General features: G+C 44.0%; 1 protein-coding gene across 16 annotated transcripts in view; it reads left to right on the top strand.

Moving 5' to 3' along the window:
- The window catches only part of GRIP1 (glutamate receptor interacting protein 1), a 483847-nt gene that overhangs the window by 433996 nt on the left and 31029 nt on the right, over window positions 1-18822 (top strand). For all 16 annotated transcript variants that reach the window (XM_083182482.1, XM_083182486.1, XM_083182485.1 and 13 more), the window contains 3 exons: window positions 12737-12882; window positions 13556-13636; window positions 16283-16352. In XM_083182482.1, the coding sequence (XP_083038608.1) occupies window positions 12737-12882; window positions 13556-13636; window positions 16283-16352 (297 nt within the window). The remainder of the gene's footprint in view (window positions 1-12736; window positions 12883-13555; window positions 13637-16282; window positions 16353-18822) is intronic.

Raw genomic sequence — 18822 nt, 5'->3', positions numbered from 1 at the left:
AACTCTTTTCCTCCTGTTGAATTTTTTTTTTTCTGCATCAGAGGTTTATTACAGTTTTTTTTTTTTGCTTTCCTTTGGTTTCTAATAAATTATGAAGATTCGTTCACTCTGCGTGCAGCACATAATGACATTTATGTCCTCACCATAAAAAATCATGTTCTTGATCTTGTATGAAAAGACTAACTGGTTCCAGAGGCTTTATCATGCAGGCCTTTCCACCGGGGGGCCGCAGGCTATATTAATTACAAAAGAGAACATGCATTGAAAGGGACTGGCACATTGAGGCCTGTAATATTCTCTGTGCCATTGGGGAACCTTCATCAGTCAGCTCTATGTGTAAGCTCTAATCATACCTAGAGAAAATACTAGTTTTGAATTATTAATGACTACTTGAGGACATTTCACAGGCTTTGGGAAAATTGCAAAGGGCATCTCTGCAACTAGTATTAGTGTGCTGTGCTACATGAATGCAGTTCTGTTATTCTGTTACCAGTACATACAGTACTTTCTGCTTCATCCACCAGGGGACACTGCAATCTTCATACATTGGGGATAGAGTGGGGATAAGAGAGGGAACATTACAATTCTTACAGTGTGGCAGGCTCCTGCTTCTCTATCCCCCTCCCAGACCTCAGTCTTAGAAAAATGCCTGGTAGAATCGGTCCCCTAAGGTGCCCAAGCCCAGGGATCCAAGTCTTCAATACTCTTCTTTATAGTATTTACATTTTACAATGAGGACAGGCAGACAGAGGAAACCAACTGTCTGCCTATGACATGGAAACCTCTGGGGAGGGTCAGTTCGCCTTTGCCTGCGGTGTGCCTTTGACCCGCCCACCAGTGCTTCCGCATTGTGAACCAACCGCAGCTGCTCATGGCTCATGTTACTGGTCCGCGGCCCATACCACACTGTCAGGGGTGCAGGTAAGGGCGCACATGCACCATGTGGTATCCCGGAAAGTTCAGCACGCTGGCCAGGCAGAGGAGTATGTAAGGCTGCTGTACACTGTGTGCATGCTACTACCCAGCCTCTTCCTCCCTGCAGAGCTGATGTCCTCATATGGACAAGTGGCATTACCAACACTAGAGACTCCAGAAACTGTGCTTGTGGTGTGATCTCCACTGGCCTACACAGTCTCAGAGCTTCTCCTCAGCTTCATTTTCTTTTCACAGGACAGCGAGTTTTATTGCATTGTGGTGAGGTGTATATACATATATATATTCTAACAATTGTGGGTGTTAATTCAGGGTTTGGTTGCTCCTATCCCCTTATTATCTACCTTGTATATCTTGGTGTGTGTGATTGACCTTGCTGTGAGAATGACAAAATGGCAAGCAATGCAAAGAACAGGTGAATGAGGGTGCTGCTCTCCTATCCCCCTGCAGGGGCAAGCACAGGATTTGCATGGGGGGGGGGGGGGTCTGTCTATAAATGCACATATATATATATATATCTATAGAGATATATATACACACAAACACATAGCATATATACAGTACACACACGTCATGTAAACATGCATACACACATTATGTACACACACATCCAATACATATCCACACACATCATGCACACACACCATCCATCATTTAAACAGGCGCATTCCATACATAAATACATACGCACACCATGTACATACACATATATAGCATACATACACACACATAGCATACATACACACCATGTACGCAAACACACACACATACATACATACATACATACATACATACATACGGAACACAAACACAGCATACACACATAATGTGTACACATACTTACATACACACACACACACACACATACATATCCTGTACACACACATACCAGATTCTCTAAGCTTCAAAAGTGATACATTCGAGAGTGATAAACAGCCCCTTCCTGACATGCCACAGACTGTATTTGAAAAATGTCAGACAGGAGCTGATTGGCTGGCTGTTTTATCTCTCAATTTTATCACTTTTGAAGCTTAGAGAATCTGGCCCACATCATGTACGCACATACCATACATACACACATCATTTACACACAAATAAACACACATCATCTACACATACATACATACATACATACATACATCAGGAACACACACACACATAGTATACACACATAATCTACACACACATACCATGCATACACCATGTACACATACCATACATACATACATACCTACATACTCACTGACATCAGGCCCTACTTCCTGATGGTCAAACTTTTCTGAATGGTGTCTTACGACTTCAGCCACCGTTTATGACTCCTATGGGATTTGTCCTTGGTCTCATTTTTCCCTCAGGTGGAAAGTCTGAGCCATTAGTTGGGGGATTTGCGCTTGTTGGAAGACTGTTATCTTGCTGGTACTGGCTTCAGAAAGGTTTTCTGACATCTGTGCTCTTCCTGCCGTTCCCCCTACCTGGCCGTTCAGATGGATAGGGCGGAACTGTGGACCCAGTTGGATTTCTTACCGAATGTGGTATCTATGTTCCATGTCAACAAACCCATTGTGGTTCTGGCCTTGGCAGGGGATTCCAGCTCCCTGGATATGGGGTACACCTTCTGTGCTTCTATGTGGACGACATCATTGTGCAAGTAGGATTCCCTTTTTGTTTTCTATGATGCCTCCAAACAGATGCTGGCACGCTGAATTTGCTTGACCATTAACCCCTTCCCGCCGCAGCCTGTTTTTGCCTTCCTGACAGAGCCCTTTTTTTCAAATCTGACATGTATCACTTAAGTGGGGATAACTTTTTTTTGCTTTTACTCATCCCAGTGATTTTGAGATTGTTTTCTCGTGACACATTGTACTTCAAGTTAGTGGTAAATTTGGGTCGATACAGTCTGTGTTTTTTTGTGAAAAATACCAAAATGTCGTAAAAAAATTGAAAATTTAGCAATTTTCAAAATGTTAAATTTTCTGCTTGAGACAAATAATCATACCACTCAAAATAGTTAATAACTAACATAGACCATATGTATACTTTATGTTTCCATCATTATTTCAACCTCCTTTTAATTTTTCTTTTAAATATTTCTAAGGAACACAGTAGATTTTACTAGAGAAATGTGACTAAAAATTGATTCCCCCAATCCTAGTGTGCACGTTGACCAAACCACAGGCTTCATAATAGAAGGAGCACCTACTTGATTTTGGAGCCTCCTTTTTATGAGATTATTTTTTAGGCACCATGTAGGTTTCTAGGCACCATAAGATGCTAAAAGTTAGGAACCCCCCCACAAGGAATGAAGGAGACAAAGCACCCCAAAATCTGTGCCCCAATTTCTCCCGAGTACGGCAATGCCTCACATGTGACCAAAAAATACCATTTGGGTGCATGGCAGGACTCCGAAGGGAAGGAGTGATATTTGGATTTTGCAGCACAGATTCTGGTGGAATGTTGGTGGGTGCTATGTCGCATTAGCAAGACCCCCAAAGCACCAATACAGTGGAACCCCCCCACAAGTGACCCCATTTTGCAAACTACACCCCTCAGGGAATTCAACTAGGGGTATAGTGTACATTTCAAACCCCCAGGGGTTTCACCAATTGTGGTACAACTGGGCAGTGAAAATGAAAAATTTAATTTTTTACACAAAAATGCAGTTCTGGCTCAAAATTTTTCATTTTCACAAGGAATGAAGGAGACAAAGCACCCCAAAATCTGTGCCCCAATTTCTCCCGAGTACGGCAATGCCTCACATGTGACCAAAAAATACCATTTGGGTGCATGGCAGGACTCAGAAGGGAAGGAGTGATATTTGGATTTTGCAGCACAGATTCTGGTGGAATGTTGGTGGGTGCTATGTCGCATTAGCAAGACCCCCGAAGCACCAATACAGTGGAACCCCCCCACAAGTGACCCCATTTTGCAAAGTACACCCCTCAGGGAATTCAACTAGGGGTATAGTGTACATTTCAAACCCCCAGGGGTTTCACCAATTGTGGTACAACTGGGCAGTGAAAATGAAAAATTAAATTTTTTACACAAAAATGCAGTTCTGGCTCAAAATTTTTCATTTTCACAAGGAATGAAGGAGACAAAGCACCCCAAAATCTGTGCCCCAATTTCTCCCGAGTACGGCAATGCCTCACATGTGACCAAAAAATACCATTTGGGTGCATGGCAGGACTCAGAAGGGAAGGAGTGATATTTGGATTTTGCAGCACAGATTCTGGTGGAATGTTGGTGGGTGCTATGTCGCATTAGCAAGACCCCCAAAGCACCAATACAGTGGAACCCCCCCACAAGTGACCCCATTTTGCAAACTACACCCTTCAGGGAATTCATCTAGGGGTATAGTGTACATTTCTAACCCCCAGGGGTTTCACCAATTTTCATACAACTGGGCTGTGCAAATGAAAAATTAAATTTTTTTACACAAAAATGCAGTTCTGGCTCAAAATTTTTCATTTTCATAAGGTATGAAGGAGAAAAAGCACCCCAAAATCTGTGCCCCAATTTCTCCCGAGTATGGCAATGCCTCATATGTGACCAAAAAATACCAGTTGGGTGCATGGCAGGACTCAGAAGGGAAGGAGTGATTTTTGGATTTTGCAGCTCAGATTCTGGTGGAATGAATGGTGGGTGCTATGTGGCATTAGCAAGACCCCTGAAGCACGGTGAAATGATGAACCTAATAATCCATAGATGTGTGGTATATTTTAAAACACTCCTTTATACATAGGCCGGGTTTGTCGGGGCAAGTTTCACAGTGGAAAATAGTATCCTTTCTTATTCCCCTTTTATAGCAAACTTTGCACCTTTTTTGTGTCCTGCCCTTTTTTGCAGTGGAGGGGATTTCGTTAGGAAAATGCTGCCCTGGTACAATACGGGGGCCAGTACTAGAAGTACTGGGGCCCTCTGCCTGCTGGTTCCCAAATATTAGGCCCTTTATGACTTCCTCTTGAAAGTGCATAAATGTCCCCCTCTGGCTGGTAGAACGGAATAGCACGTAAGCGTTATACAGTGCCATCTGGATGATATACACGGCCAGCTTCTTGTACCAGATTTTTGTTTTCCGCAGGGCACTGTACGGCTTCAGTACCTGATCTGAAAGATCCACTCCGCCCATGTACTTATTGTAATCTAGGATACAATTAGGTTTTGAGGTGTGGGTACTGGTACCTCGTACAGGGACGGAGGTGGTACTGTCTCCATGAATTGTTGTCAGTATAAGGACATCCCTCTTGTCCTTATATTTGACCAACAACATATTTTCAGTGGATTGTGCCCTGCTTTCACCCCTTCTCAGTACTTGGGCAATGTGCGTTTTTGGGAGGCCTCTTTGGTTCTTGCGCACAGTACCGCAAGCTGCTGTACCTCTTGAACCAAGGGCCTTAAACAGGGGGATGCTAGTGTAAAAGTTATCCACATAGAGGTGATAACCTTTATCCAGGAAGGGGTGCACTAAATCCCAGACAATTTTTCCACTAACACCTACGAGGGAGGGGGGGCGTTCTGGCGGTTCAATTCTTGAATCCTTCCCTTCATATACCCTAAACCTGTGGGTGTACCCTGAGGTGCTTTCACACAGTTTATACATTTTTATGCCATACCTTGCCCTCTTACTGGGAAGGTACTGGCGGAATTTAACCCTTCCTTTAAAATGTATAAGGGACTCGTCGATACAAATAAATTTTTCAGGGATGTACATCTCTGCAAATTTGGCACTGAAATGATGAATGACCGGCCTGACTTTGAATAGCCGGTCAAAGGTGGGATCATCTCTGGGTGGGCACTGTGCATTATCGGTGTAATGTAAAAATTTAAGGATTGTCTCAAAACGAGTCCGAGTCATGGCCATACGGTAAAGTGGGGTGCTGTACAGAACATCTGTACTCCAATATTGCCTAATTTCTGGCTTTTTTACTATGCCCATATGTAACCCCAGACCCCCAAAACGTCATCATCTCTACTGCATCTACAGGGGTCCACCTAGCAAATGATGACGTGGGGTTTTGAGCAATAAACTGCTGGGCATATAAATTACTTTGGTCCACCATTAAATTTATAAAATCATCAGAGAAAAATAATTTGAAAAAGTCAATTTCTCTGAGACCTGTTGAATCAAATTGGATTCCTGGGATGGCCAAAAACTCAGGAACCTGGGGCTCAAAATTGTCTGGTGGTGGGGTCCATACGGGATCAATCATTTGGGGGGGAGTCTCAGCTGCTCTACGGGGGCGTCTTTGAGGGGGTCCCTCATCACTAGAGGAGGAAGATGAGGTTCAGACGAATCCTTCAAATTCCCCGCTTGCATCACTGGCTGTGTCAGAGTCAGAGGCAAGCATGGCATATGCCTCCTCCGCTGAATACATTCTTCTGGATGACTGGGATGACATTTGGGATGCCATTTTTATTTTTGTGTTTCTGTAAGTGTAATGTTTCAACACGTGTATAGTGTAGGGGGGGTACAAACTTTATTTCAACACGGGGGGTATGTAGTGTGTAGTGTGTAGTGTGTATGTAGTGCAGAAAAAAAAAAATACTTTATACAGGAATTTGATCCCAATAAAAAAAAAAAAAAATAGATCAACATTAGATCAACCCTGTGGCAAAAATGCTGATCTGTGATGTACGTCACTCAGCAACTTCAAGGCAGCTTTTGGTACAACCTTGAAGGGGTTAAAAAAAAAAAAAAAAGGTCCTGCGCCAAAAATTGAGCACAGATGTTGGTCAGTAACATCCGTCACTGAACAGCGCTCAAAGGCAACAGGAATTTGATCCCAAAAAAAAAAAAATAGATCAACCCTGTGCCGAAAATGCTGTTCAGTGATGTACGTCACTGATCAGCGCTCAGCGGCCACAGGACACCCACAAAAGCAACGTGGGTGTAAAAACAAAACCCCACTGCACTCTCCAAAAAAAAAAACTGCAGATCAGTGATGCAACACTGATTAGCAGTGAGGGGCAGCAGGCACACAACTGTGGGTGCAACCTGACAGGGTATATATAAAAAAAAAAAAAACTGCACCCCCAAAAAGTTGCTGATCAGTTAATTTATACTGATCAGCACAAAAGGGGGGGCAGCAGTCAGTTGCACAGGCAGCACAACCTTTGGTGCAACTGACAGGTATATATATATAAAAAAAAAAACCTGCACCCCCAAAAAGTTGCTGATCAGCACAGATATACTGATCAGCACAAAAGGGGGGGCAGCAGACACAAAATATAGCACTCTCTGTCACTATCTCTCACTATCTGTCACTCTATGACACTGCAGCAGCAGCAGCACACAGGAAGTCACAAGATCCAGGAAGCATCCAGCTGCTGGCAGCACGCTACCAGCGGTGATCAGGTAAGTATCAGGCAAGGATCAGGTCAGTATATCACGACAGATTGGCACGGTGACCGCTCTGCACGCAATTCCAGACCGGAATGGCGTCTGCAGCGCAGTCACCGTTAGTTTAAATCACGCGCCATGGCTGTGATTGGTCCGTCGGTCCGACGGACCAATCACAGCCTTGGGGGCAGGTGGGGTGAGGTGTGGTCATCACCGGTGACCCCCTCACGCCCCCTCACACCCGGCGGTGATTGATCCCTGTGTTACCGAGCATCTGATTCGCCGATAACACAGGAAAACGCTGCGATTGGCTGTTCACATTGAACAGCCAATCGCAGCGATCGCCGACGGGGGGGAGGCATCGCCGCCCCCCCTGGGCATGCTGGGACATGTCTGCTGTCAGGGACAGCAGACATGTTTAAACTGTCACCGCGTCTATAGACGCAGTGACAGTTTAAAGTCATGACGTATATATACGTCATGTGTCGGGAAGTACATCCCGGCCATGACGTATATATACGTCAAATGTCGGGAAGGGGTTAAACAGGCTTACCTGGCCTCTTCTCAGAGGCTTCCAACAGTTATTTCAGCTAATTTTACTCATTCAGTTAGGTCTTCATGGGCTGCTGCACACGGGGCATCAATGACAGCTGTATAAAGTGCTGTGTAGAGGAATTTGGTTCTCACCTATAAATCAATTTCTCAGATTCCACAGGGGACACTGCAAGCCTGCCCAGCACTGCTCTTTCTGGTGTGTCCTGCAGGCCTTGAGTGTTGTTACTCTATGCTTCTTCTAGCTTGGTCCTGTACGGTCTTCTCCTTCTCATCCTACTCTGGAGAATTCCTGATCTATTTTCTTCTCTCAGGCACAGTTTTCAAAGACTGAGGTCTGGGAGGGGGCAGAGTCTGCCACACTGTAAGAATTTTAAAGTGCCGATTCCTTCTATCGCCACTCTATACCCAGTGGTGCGAGTAGAAAAAACGACTTAGTGGTACTGTGCTGCGCGCCTCCGGCGCGCAGCGAAAATGGGCGTGGTCAGGGGAGTGGCCATGGGCGTGGTCATATGACACAAGGGGGGGTGGTTACATGCCACCGCCCCCCCCCCCCACAGAGTCTGTACGCCCGCTGACATACTATATAACACCACAATGCCCATGACATACTATATAACACTCCGCGATGCCCATGACATACTATATAACACTCTGCTATGTCCATGACATACTGTATAACACACCATAATGTCCATTACATACTATATAACACCGCAATGCCCATGACATACTATATAACACCGCAATGCCCATGACATACTATATAACACTGCAATGCCCATGTCATACTATATAACACCGCAATACCCATGACATACTATATAACACCGCAATGCCCATGACATACTATATAACACTGCAATGCCCATGTCATACTATATAACACCGCAATACCCATGACATACTATATAACACTGTAATGCCCATTACATACTATATAACACACTATAATGCCCGTTACATACTATATAACACACTATAATGCCCATTACATACTATATAACACTGTAATGCCCATTACATACTATATAACACCGTAATGCCCATTACATACTATATAACACTCCGCGATGTCCATGTCATACTATATAACACACTGTAATGCCCATCACATACTATATAACACACCGTAATGCCCATTACATACTATATAACACAGCGTAATACCCATTACATACTATATAACACACCATAATGCACATTACATACTATATAACACACTATAATGCCCATTACATACTATATAACACTGTAATGCCCATTACATACTATATAACACCGTAATGCCCATTACATACTATATAACACTCCGCGATGTCCATGTCATACTATATAACACACTGTAATGCCCATCACATACTATATAACACACCGTAATGCCCATTACATACTATATAACACAGCGTAATACCCATTACATACTATATAACACACCATAATGCACATTACATACTATATAACACACTGTAATACCCATGTCATACTATATAACACTACGCAATGCCCATGTCATACTATATAACACAGTGTAATGCCCATCACATGCTATATAACACTACGCAATGCCCATGTCATACTATATAACACTACGCAATGCCCAACACATACTGTATAACACACCATACACATTTGACACATAAGTGCCACTTACCTACATGCTCAATGCCAGGGGCTTCATGCCGATGCCAAGGTGGACTGAATTTGCTCGTTGCTCAGGGGGATAGATCTGTGCCACTGTGCTCATTGCCCAGGGGGATATATCTGTGCCACTTTTCTCGTTGCCCAGGGGGATAGATCTGTGCCACTTTGCTCGTTGCCCAGGGGGATATATCTGTGCCACTTTGCTCGTTGCCAAGGGGGATATATCTGTGCCACTTTGCTCGTTGCCCAGGGGGATAGATCTGTGCCACTTTGCTCGTTGCCCAGGTGATAGATCTGTGCCACTTTGCTCGTTGCCCAGGGGATAGATCTGTGCCACTTTGCTCGTTGCCCAGGGGGATAGATCTGTGCCACTTTGCTCGTTGCCCAGGGGGATAGATCTGTGCCACTTTGCTCGTTGCCCAGGGGGATAGATCTGTGCCACTTTGCTCGTTGCCCAGGGGGATATATCTGTGCCACTTTGCTCGTTGCCCAGGGGGATAGAACCCCCCCCCCCCCCCCCGGCAGGCAGGCACGGCAGGCAGGCACATACACAGCCCCCTGTGCCTGCCCGCCCGCACGCTCTCGTCTCCCCCGCTGTGTACGCGGGGGAGACGTGCTGCTGCTGCTGCTGCTCCTGATAGTTACAGCTCCTGCTGCTGGACCGCGCGCTAACCAATAGCCGCGCGCGGTCCAGCAGCAGGAGCTGTAACGAAATCATGAGAGCAGCAGCAGCAGCAGCAGCACGTCTCCCCCGCGTACACAGCGGGGGAGACGAGAGCAGGGAAGACCCGGCGGGGGGGAGCGGCGCTAGCGCGCATATGTAAGTGGCCACGCCCCCCGCCACTTACATATGCGCACATGCGCAGTAAATATTTCGGCCTATTTGTTATGGCGGTACGGGGTACCGGCACCATTTGTTTTAATGGTACGCCGTACCACCCCGTACCGCCATAGTTGCACCCCTGTCTATACCCAATGTATGTAAAAACCTAAATCATTTGTATTCCCAAGTCTAAAGCTACAATAACATAGAAACATTTTTGTGAAATATTTATAATTTTACATGTAAATGTTATTCAATAATATGTACCTAGAGAGTTCAGAGTATAAATGCAGGGTGTTCATAAAGTCAAGCAACCATATGGGGAAGAGCTTTATGTTCCCATACAGTAGAGTTTGCTATTCTGTGCATCACTCAAGTGGACATGTCCGATTATGTTCTTGACCACTTTTTGCAATGTTTTCCACGAAAATGCATCAACACATTTTCGAATGTTTGCTTGCAATTCTGGAATACTGTGTGGGTGAATTGTGTAGTCAGCATCCTTCAGGTACCCCCACAAAAAATTGTCCAGGGGTGTTAAATCCATAGATTACACAACAAAAAGTTGGTGTCTAGTGTGCAGAGGCAACGCATGGAGCTCGTGTAATTTCCATGGCCCATACTAGAGAATTTTGGGTACTTGTGAGTTATCTGGGCGTCCGATTTGGGTACTTACGATTTGCATGCGATTTGCATGCGATATCGCATACGATATCGCATGCGATATCGCATGCGATTTACGATTTGCATGCGATTTAGCATGCGATTTGCATAAGATTTGCTATTCATTTCATTACCCCACTATCCCCAAAGTGTGTCTATCAACGTGAACCCGAAGCGTGGCGAGCGCAGCGAGCCCGCGAGGGGCGGCGGTACGCGTCCTCCGACCTTTTCATGCCCTACTATCCACTAGGGCGTGGAGTGAGAATAGAATAGTGTGGCGAGCGCAGCGAGCCACCGAGCCCGAAGCGTGGCGAGCGCAGCGAGCCCCGCGAGGGGACGCGGACACCTGTGAAGCCCGCAAGGGCACGCGGATACCTGTGAAGGTGTCCGCGTCCCCTCGCGGGGGGCTCGCTGCGCTCGCCACGCTTCGGGCTCGGTGGCTCGCTGCGCTCGCCACACTATTCTATTCTCACTCCACGCCCTAGTGGATAGTAGGGCATGAAAAGGTCGGAGGACACGTACCGCCGACCCTCGCGGGCTCGCTGCGCTCGCCACGCTTCGGGTTCACGTTGATAGACACACTTTGGGGATAGTGGGGTAATGAAATTAATAGCAAATCTTATTCAAATCGCATGCTAAATCGCATGCAAATCGCAAATCGCATGCGATATCGCATGCAAATCGCAAATCGCATGCGATATCGCATGCGATATCGTATGCGATCTAGTACCAAAATCGGACACCCAGATAACTCACAAGTACCGAATTTTGTGCATTGAAGTGCCCATCAAGATGGAAGCATGCCTTTTCAGAACAGTACCAATCAACCAAGTCCTCCCCATTCCGTGTTACATCTTCCATGAACTAGTGAAAGTAAGCTTGATGGGTTTCCAGATCTTTATGCAGCAGCCGATGGATGGCAAGGATTTTGTACTGGTACATTTTCAAGGATTTGTACAACACCATACCTCCCAACATGACCCTCTCCAGGAGGGACACATTGCTCTGTTTCTGGACATCCCTCATAATGTATGATTGCCATCACCTGTTTTAAACAGGTTAATTGATAAGAAAGGTGCTTCAACACAGGTGATGGCAATCATACATTAAGAGGGAAGTCCATAAACAGAGCATTGTGTCCCTCCTGGAGAGGGTAATGTTGGGAGGTATGCAACACTGTGTGTGCACTGCCAACGGAGAACCCTGACTAACTTGAAAAGCATTGCACAGACTTCCAGGGACTCACTACATATGCAGCTTGCACCACAGTCAACTCTCCCTCCATTGGTCGACTGCTTCTCTTTGCATCTGCAACATTTCCTGTCTTTTTAAACTTGTTGCATACTTTTCTATGACGGTCTACCGCATATGGGCATAACTGCCGGAGTAAGTTTACTGTGTGTCAGTGAACATACGCTGCTACAACATGTACTAGATGGGCCCTTGCTTCCTGTTTTCAATGTTGTTCATCTGGAAAAGAAGAAAGCAACTACATGCATAACTTTTTGAACACCCTGTATTATGGTGCATTCAGAATAGAGAACTAGGGGAGTCACAATGTACTGTTTATCTAGAAAAATATGATCAAGTTTATGGACAGATCAGGGACAGGTGCAATATAATTTGTTTTTGCATTATTTGAGATGTCAGAGTAAGTGTGATCAGAAATAAATCTCCAGTAATGTCTGTGAGCCTGAAAGCTGTAGTTTATTAACTATGGAAGATCTGCAGGTTGATTTTTATGTCTCGCAATACAAAATTTTATTTTTGCATCAATACAGATGTGGAGTTCTTCAGGTAGGAGATAGAGTGATAGCAATCAATGGTGTGCAGACAGAGGACAGCACATTTGAAGAGGCCAATCAACTTCTAAGAGATTCAACCATTGCTGGAAAAGTTACTTTGGAAATTGAGTTTGATGTTGCAGGTTGGTTCTGAATTCTTACTACTACTTGTTGTTTTTATTAATTTTGTTTTCCTTTGTGTAAGTATTAGTGTAGATATGATACTGGTTCCCTTTAACCTCATATATATTAATCTCTAACCCATAAAAATTGGTGAAAGTTGCACATAGCATTGGAAAAACAGATGGCGGGGCATTAACCTTTTTTGGGATTGATCTCCAGTGCACATCTCCGTTCTGCTTATCTACAGCAAGGAGATCAGCCTGTTACAAGGATATTAGGAGGCTATTTACATATCCACTCTTACCAGTAATTTTCTGATGAAGTGGACAGTCATCGAGCAAAACTCATGAGGAGGATGTGTGCACCCGTCCCCCCTGCAGACACTGCGGTCTGGAGGTTGGGCTTCCCCCATTGATGTAAACAGGAGCCTTGTCCGTTTACACTGCCCTCTACCCAGGTCCTGCCCATGTTCTATCCTGGTCAGGACCTGGGTAGAAGCCCCGTGTAAAGGGACATGGGTTAACCCCTTTTACACCACCGCTGACCCGGGTACACAATCGAAAAACCGGGTTTTTGCGGCGATGTAAAAGGGGTATAGTTGACTGAAAATATTTGGTTATCATACGTGTTGCTTATGTGTGTGTTGTAGATCACAAGAACATTGTATAATTTATCTTGCATCTTGTACTCCAGAGTCCGTAATACCCAGCAGTGGGACATTCCATGTCAAGCTACCAAAGAAACACAATGTGGAACTTGGTATAACCATAAGCTGTAAGTACAAAGTGCTTTTCGTATGGTGTTTCTGATATTTTAAATCCCAGTATATGATATAGGAGATAGTTTGATTTAAGGACTGTTCGGAAACAGTAAATCATTGCTGACTGTTAGGGAAACTTGAGGACCGAGGTTGGGAAGCACTGTTCTAAATCCTTATACGCTAACGTTCTTAAACCGACTCTTGATGGTTATCCAGAACCAGAATTAGATTGCAGACTGTTGGGGCAGAACACAGATAGAACACATTTTTCTGGTTAAAGGGTTTAATAGTAGAAGCATGTTTTGAACTTGTAAACAGGAGATCAGTAAGTGAAATGCTCTCCAGCGCTCTCTTGGTGTAGATAATTTGCTGGCACACTGCTTTCCAAGGTTGCTGCCTAGAAGGCATCGGATGCACGACTTTGGCAGCAAAACCTAAAATATGTCCTGATGTGTTTGGGATCATTCCTGTCACCCAACACAGAAAGGCTACATGCTGTTTTATGCTTGTAGGAAATCTCACTATATTAAAATAGTTAGCTATGCTAAACAGATGCTTAACAACCCCTTGGGACTTCATGATACCCTCCATAAATTAGCTAGGAAGGAAAGTTAAATGGGACAGTAATGACATTAATAACACTGAGCAAAATGATAAAAGTGCTTAACACAACTGCCTAGTTAAGGGCACACTCTGTGTAGGAAGCTAATGAATTATGAACTGAGACAGGGCAAGCTGCTGGCAATGGATATGGACTGAAGAGCTTTAAGGTAAGTTAGCACAGTCTGTTCTCTACTTAGCAAAATGCAGATAATGTCAGATATCTATCCGGTTTCATCCCAGTGGGTATAGCAGGAAGATGGGGCGTTAACAAGACATAAACTCATTGGTTCCTCGCTGGGAGGAACGGAGCAGCACAACAGCTTGTTGTCACACAGGTTCTCTTTTTGATGAACAGATTTGTTAATTTGGCAGACACAGGCTCAGTGTTACCAGACGCTCACATATGCCAGCAAAGGCTGATTTCACAGCATTTGCTTTTGTTTGTTGATTGTTTGTCCCAGACAGGATATATTTGTGGGGTTTTTTTGTATTTTAAAAAAATATGAATAAATATTTTAGCTTTCATATTAAATGCACATATATAAGAGCCACAATACATTATTAGTACTCATTGGTAGAAGAGTTGGCATAATTCTAGAGAACAAAGAGTGGTTGTGAATGGTGCCGTATCAGATCTGATACCGGTACTAAGTGGAGTGCCCCAGGGTTCGGTTTTGGGGCCCATTTTGTTTAACATTTTTATTAACGATATTGGGATAGGGTTACTCAGCAATGTATCCATCTTTGCGGACGATACAAAACTTAGCAAAGTCATCAAATCACCAGAAGATGTCACCATGCTTCAAAATGATCTTGCAATTCTAGACGAGTGGGCAAAAAAATGGAAGATGAGGTTCAATGTAGATAAATGTAAGGTTATGCACCTTGGGAGACACAACCAGTGTGCAAGTTACAACCTTAGCGGAGAGGAACTGGGTAATTCCATACTTGAAAAGGATCTAGGAGTCCAAATAGACAGCAATCTAGGATGTAGTGCCCATTGTAATGTAGCTACAAAAAAGGCCAACAAAATTCTGGCATGTATTAAGAGGGGAATGGAAACTAGGGACTCAAGGGTAATTATGCCACTATATAAAGCATTGGTGAGACCTCACCTAGAGTACGGAGTACAGTTCTGGGCCCCACACTATAAAAAGGACATCATAGAATTAGAAAAAGTCCAAAGGCAAGCAACAAAGCTTATTAGGGGAATGGAGAATTTAAGCTACGGGGAGAGATTAAGCAATTTGGGACTATTTACATTAGAAAAGAGACGTTTAAGGGGGGACATGCTCAACATGTACAAGTATATCAAGGGCCAATATAAGGAACTGTCACACACCCTATTTTCTACTAGAAAGGAATCTAGGACGCGAGGGCATGAGTATAAATTAGAAGAAAAAAGATTTCATTCAGCTAGTAGAAAGAATTTCTTTACGGTCAGAACAGTCAAACTCTGGAACTCTCTTCCCAGAGAGGTGGTAACGGCTGGCTCATTAAATGCGTTCAAGGCAAAGTTGGACAAACATTTACTGGAGAAAAACATCCATGGGTACAAATAAGAAATATAATTTGTCTGTAAAATACCAGAACCTACCAAATCAGCAATGGATATCTATACCAGGTTGAACTAGATGGACGCAAGTCTTTTTTCAGCCTTACCTACTATGTAACTATGTAACTATGTAACTATGTAATGGTACGGGGAAATGTAAGTAGTACTACCATTATCATCATCATCTATAGCTATGTGTATATCCTGTACAAGCAGGGCGGACACGCACTGTAATACTTCCTGTATAAAAGGTGTTTCTTTTTTCATGTGACTTTAGAGATGTTAGGATCCCAACTGCACCATGCGATCCCCCACTATATAAGGAACAAGACATAAGTACTGATAGTCCATGCTCCCTGCCCTTCATTATAATGGCCCTAATTGCCGCATGCTAAGGAAACCCACTGTGTATGAAAGTGGGCTGGATCTGAAGGTGTAACATGCAGCAGGGATCATTTCCTTCCAGCACAGGACAAATGTCATTCTGTTGCCTGTTTTGTAGCTCCGTCCAGTAGGAAGTCTGGAGATCCGCTGGTTATATCAGACATAAAGAAGGGCAGCGTCGCACATCGGTGAGTACTCCTACTGTCGTTAGCTTTATTGAGATTTTTTAGAATGTAATGTTTTTATTAAATGCACACAATGAGGTAGCTGGAGACAGATCAGATGAACAACGAATACACTAGAGCCTTGATGGCTAACTTGGACACTCCAGCTGTTGTTGAACTACACATCCCAGCATGCTCTGCTTCAGTTTTGTTATTTGGCCATGCTAAATCTGATGCAGAGCATGCTGGGATGTATAGTTCAACAACATCTGGAGAGTCAAGGTTAGCCATCAAGGTACTAGAGCATATGCAGCATATAGGGCAAGGAGGATGCGGCCAATCTGCATCATACGCTATAACTGCACGTGCAGTGCACTGCACCAGACCTACTCTATGCTACAATAAGCCCTTACACAGACTGCCTTTCTTACTGACCTCCCCAGCACTTTCTCATGCTCAGCGAGTGGGTTCTGTGCTTCATCACTCATTGTTACCTGCAGTCTCCACCATATGGCACATGGCCTGTACATTGTGTCATCATGTATATAACAGAAGTTACTGTAGTAAATGGATAGACCTCCAGCTCCAAGTTTTAGGTCTTCAGTCCATACATCAAATTACTGTAAGACCAGGCATGGAATCTGCACCTCTTCAGCTGTTGTACAAGTCAGTGTGACAGGACATGCTGTGAGTTGCAGTTCACCAATGTAGGGAGAAGCATAGTTTGCCCTTTGCTGTGCTGTTTATCTTCACCTCAGTTAAGTGCTTAAGTAAAATCTATGTGGGGTAATAGGTGACTTTATAGATAATTATTATTTGTGTGCTGTCTGTATGTTTGTTACTAACTGGCATCCAACAAAATTAACACTAGAGTGAATGTGTGTGCATGTGGTAGGGAATAGAGGGGCCTATTTATTGATGAGTGATCAAATTCATTGTGAATGATAAAACTAATTATGTATAATAATTGGTGTTCCAGCCAATCAGCTTCTGTCATGTGTTCGGCTGGGGCCACACATAGCGGCCAAGCGGGACCCACAGTGATGTGGAGGATCCTGCAGAACAGGATCCGCCCACTCCCGACTGGATTTCTAGTGTTAAGCCAGCCATACATCTACAGATCGATTGTCAGATTGGGCTGGTTGGAACAAAATCCTGGTAATGGATGACCATTTGCTTTGAAATGCTGGAAAACTGCAAAACTGCCATTTAGATATTACCAGGTTTTTGTTCCAACCAGCCCAATCTGACAATCGATCTGTAGATGTATGGCCAGCTTTACAGAGTGCGGCACAGCACTGTGTGAACACATACATTGTAATGTATGTGTTCTTCATAAAAACCTGTGGCTATGGCTCCGCCGCTAATGTGCGGAGGACGCATAGGAGCCTGTGGTCTTAACGGGGCCTGCTGCACCGTTATATGTGGCCCCAGTCTGAAGCTCCTAACTGTCGTGTGTTTGGAAAAAATACAATTGGGAGCACCATTTCTCATGCGCAACAAGTTTTATCATTCAGAATGAGTTGATGAATGGTCCCCTATATATTGTAAGCTCCACTGGGGCTAGGATTAATATGAATGGCCAAACATTATCTTTAAAGTGCTGAGAAATATGTGTGCACTATATAAATGATAATATATAGATGTTGGACAAAGTAGAAAATAAATCACTTTCATCAAATAAACATTAGTTTGGCTTCTGCAGCTGGCTGTTAAGAGTAGAATGTATGCCCAACCAATCAACAAAGAGAAATCTCCAAGACCGTCCCAGATCAAATAACAAACATTCCAGTCAAAGGCGTAACAATTAGTGTGATTGCTACCATCACTATGAGCTAGATCAGCAGCTACTGTATACGGTAGAAACTGTTCAGAAAAGTAAACCTGTTAGAATTGGACACAAGACGAGTTATAGTGAAGAGATCCCAGCATCTGAGTCCAATGGTCATATTGAAGAGCACCCTAATCGACCTCCCATTTATTCCTAAGAGGGAGAAGGGCATTAGGAAGGTATTGGGAATTGATCACAAATAAGATTCTTTTCTAAGGGACAATTTAAGTAGTGAAACATTGAGAATGGAAAGGAACACCAAAAGAGGGCGCATCGTGGTGGAGCTGGAGATCTCTATAAAAGGCTGTATGAGGAAGACCGGTATTCATTGGAATGAAAGACACCATTATGAAACAAGTGACCAATGGTATGGATATCATAGGAAAGCCAAAAAGTATCTGATCCAAGAAAGCCCAGTTAAGAAATACTATAAACAAGAGTAGAACATTAGGGCCCAGACCCCCATCACAATTTTGGCCAAATCACAGGACCACCGAAGTTTGATGTATTAAAGGAGATTGAACCTCAGAAGAGGTTTAGAGAGCAGCACATGCAAGAAAATAAAGGAGACCCCATCTGCTCACCAAGGAACCCAGTCAGAGCCATTACTCAACCAGGAGATCAGATGTGCTAATTGATAAGCAATATAATAGCATTGTGGAG

This window comes from Crinia signifera, chromosome 4 (genome assembly GCF_055691185.1).
Source record: "Crinia signifera chromosome 4, ASM5569118v1, whole genome shotgun sequence".
NCBI classification, from domain to species: Eukaryota; Metazoa; Chordata; class Amphibia; order Anura; family Myobatrachidae; genus Crinia; species Crinia signifera.
Note: the sequence above shows the minus strand (reverse complement) of the source record. Positions and strands in the feature narration are given on the sequence as shown.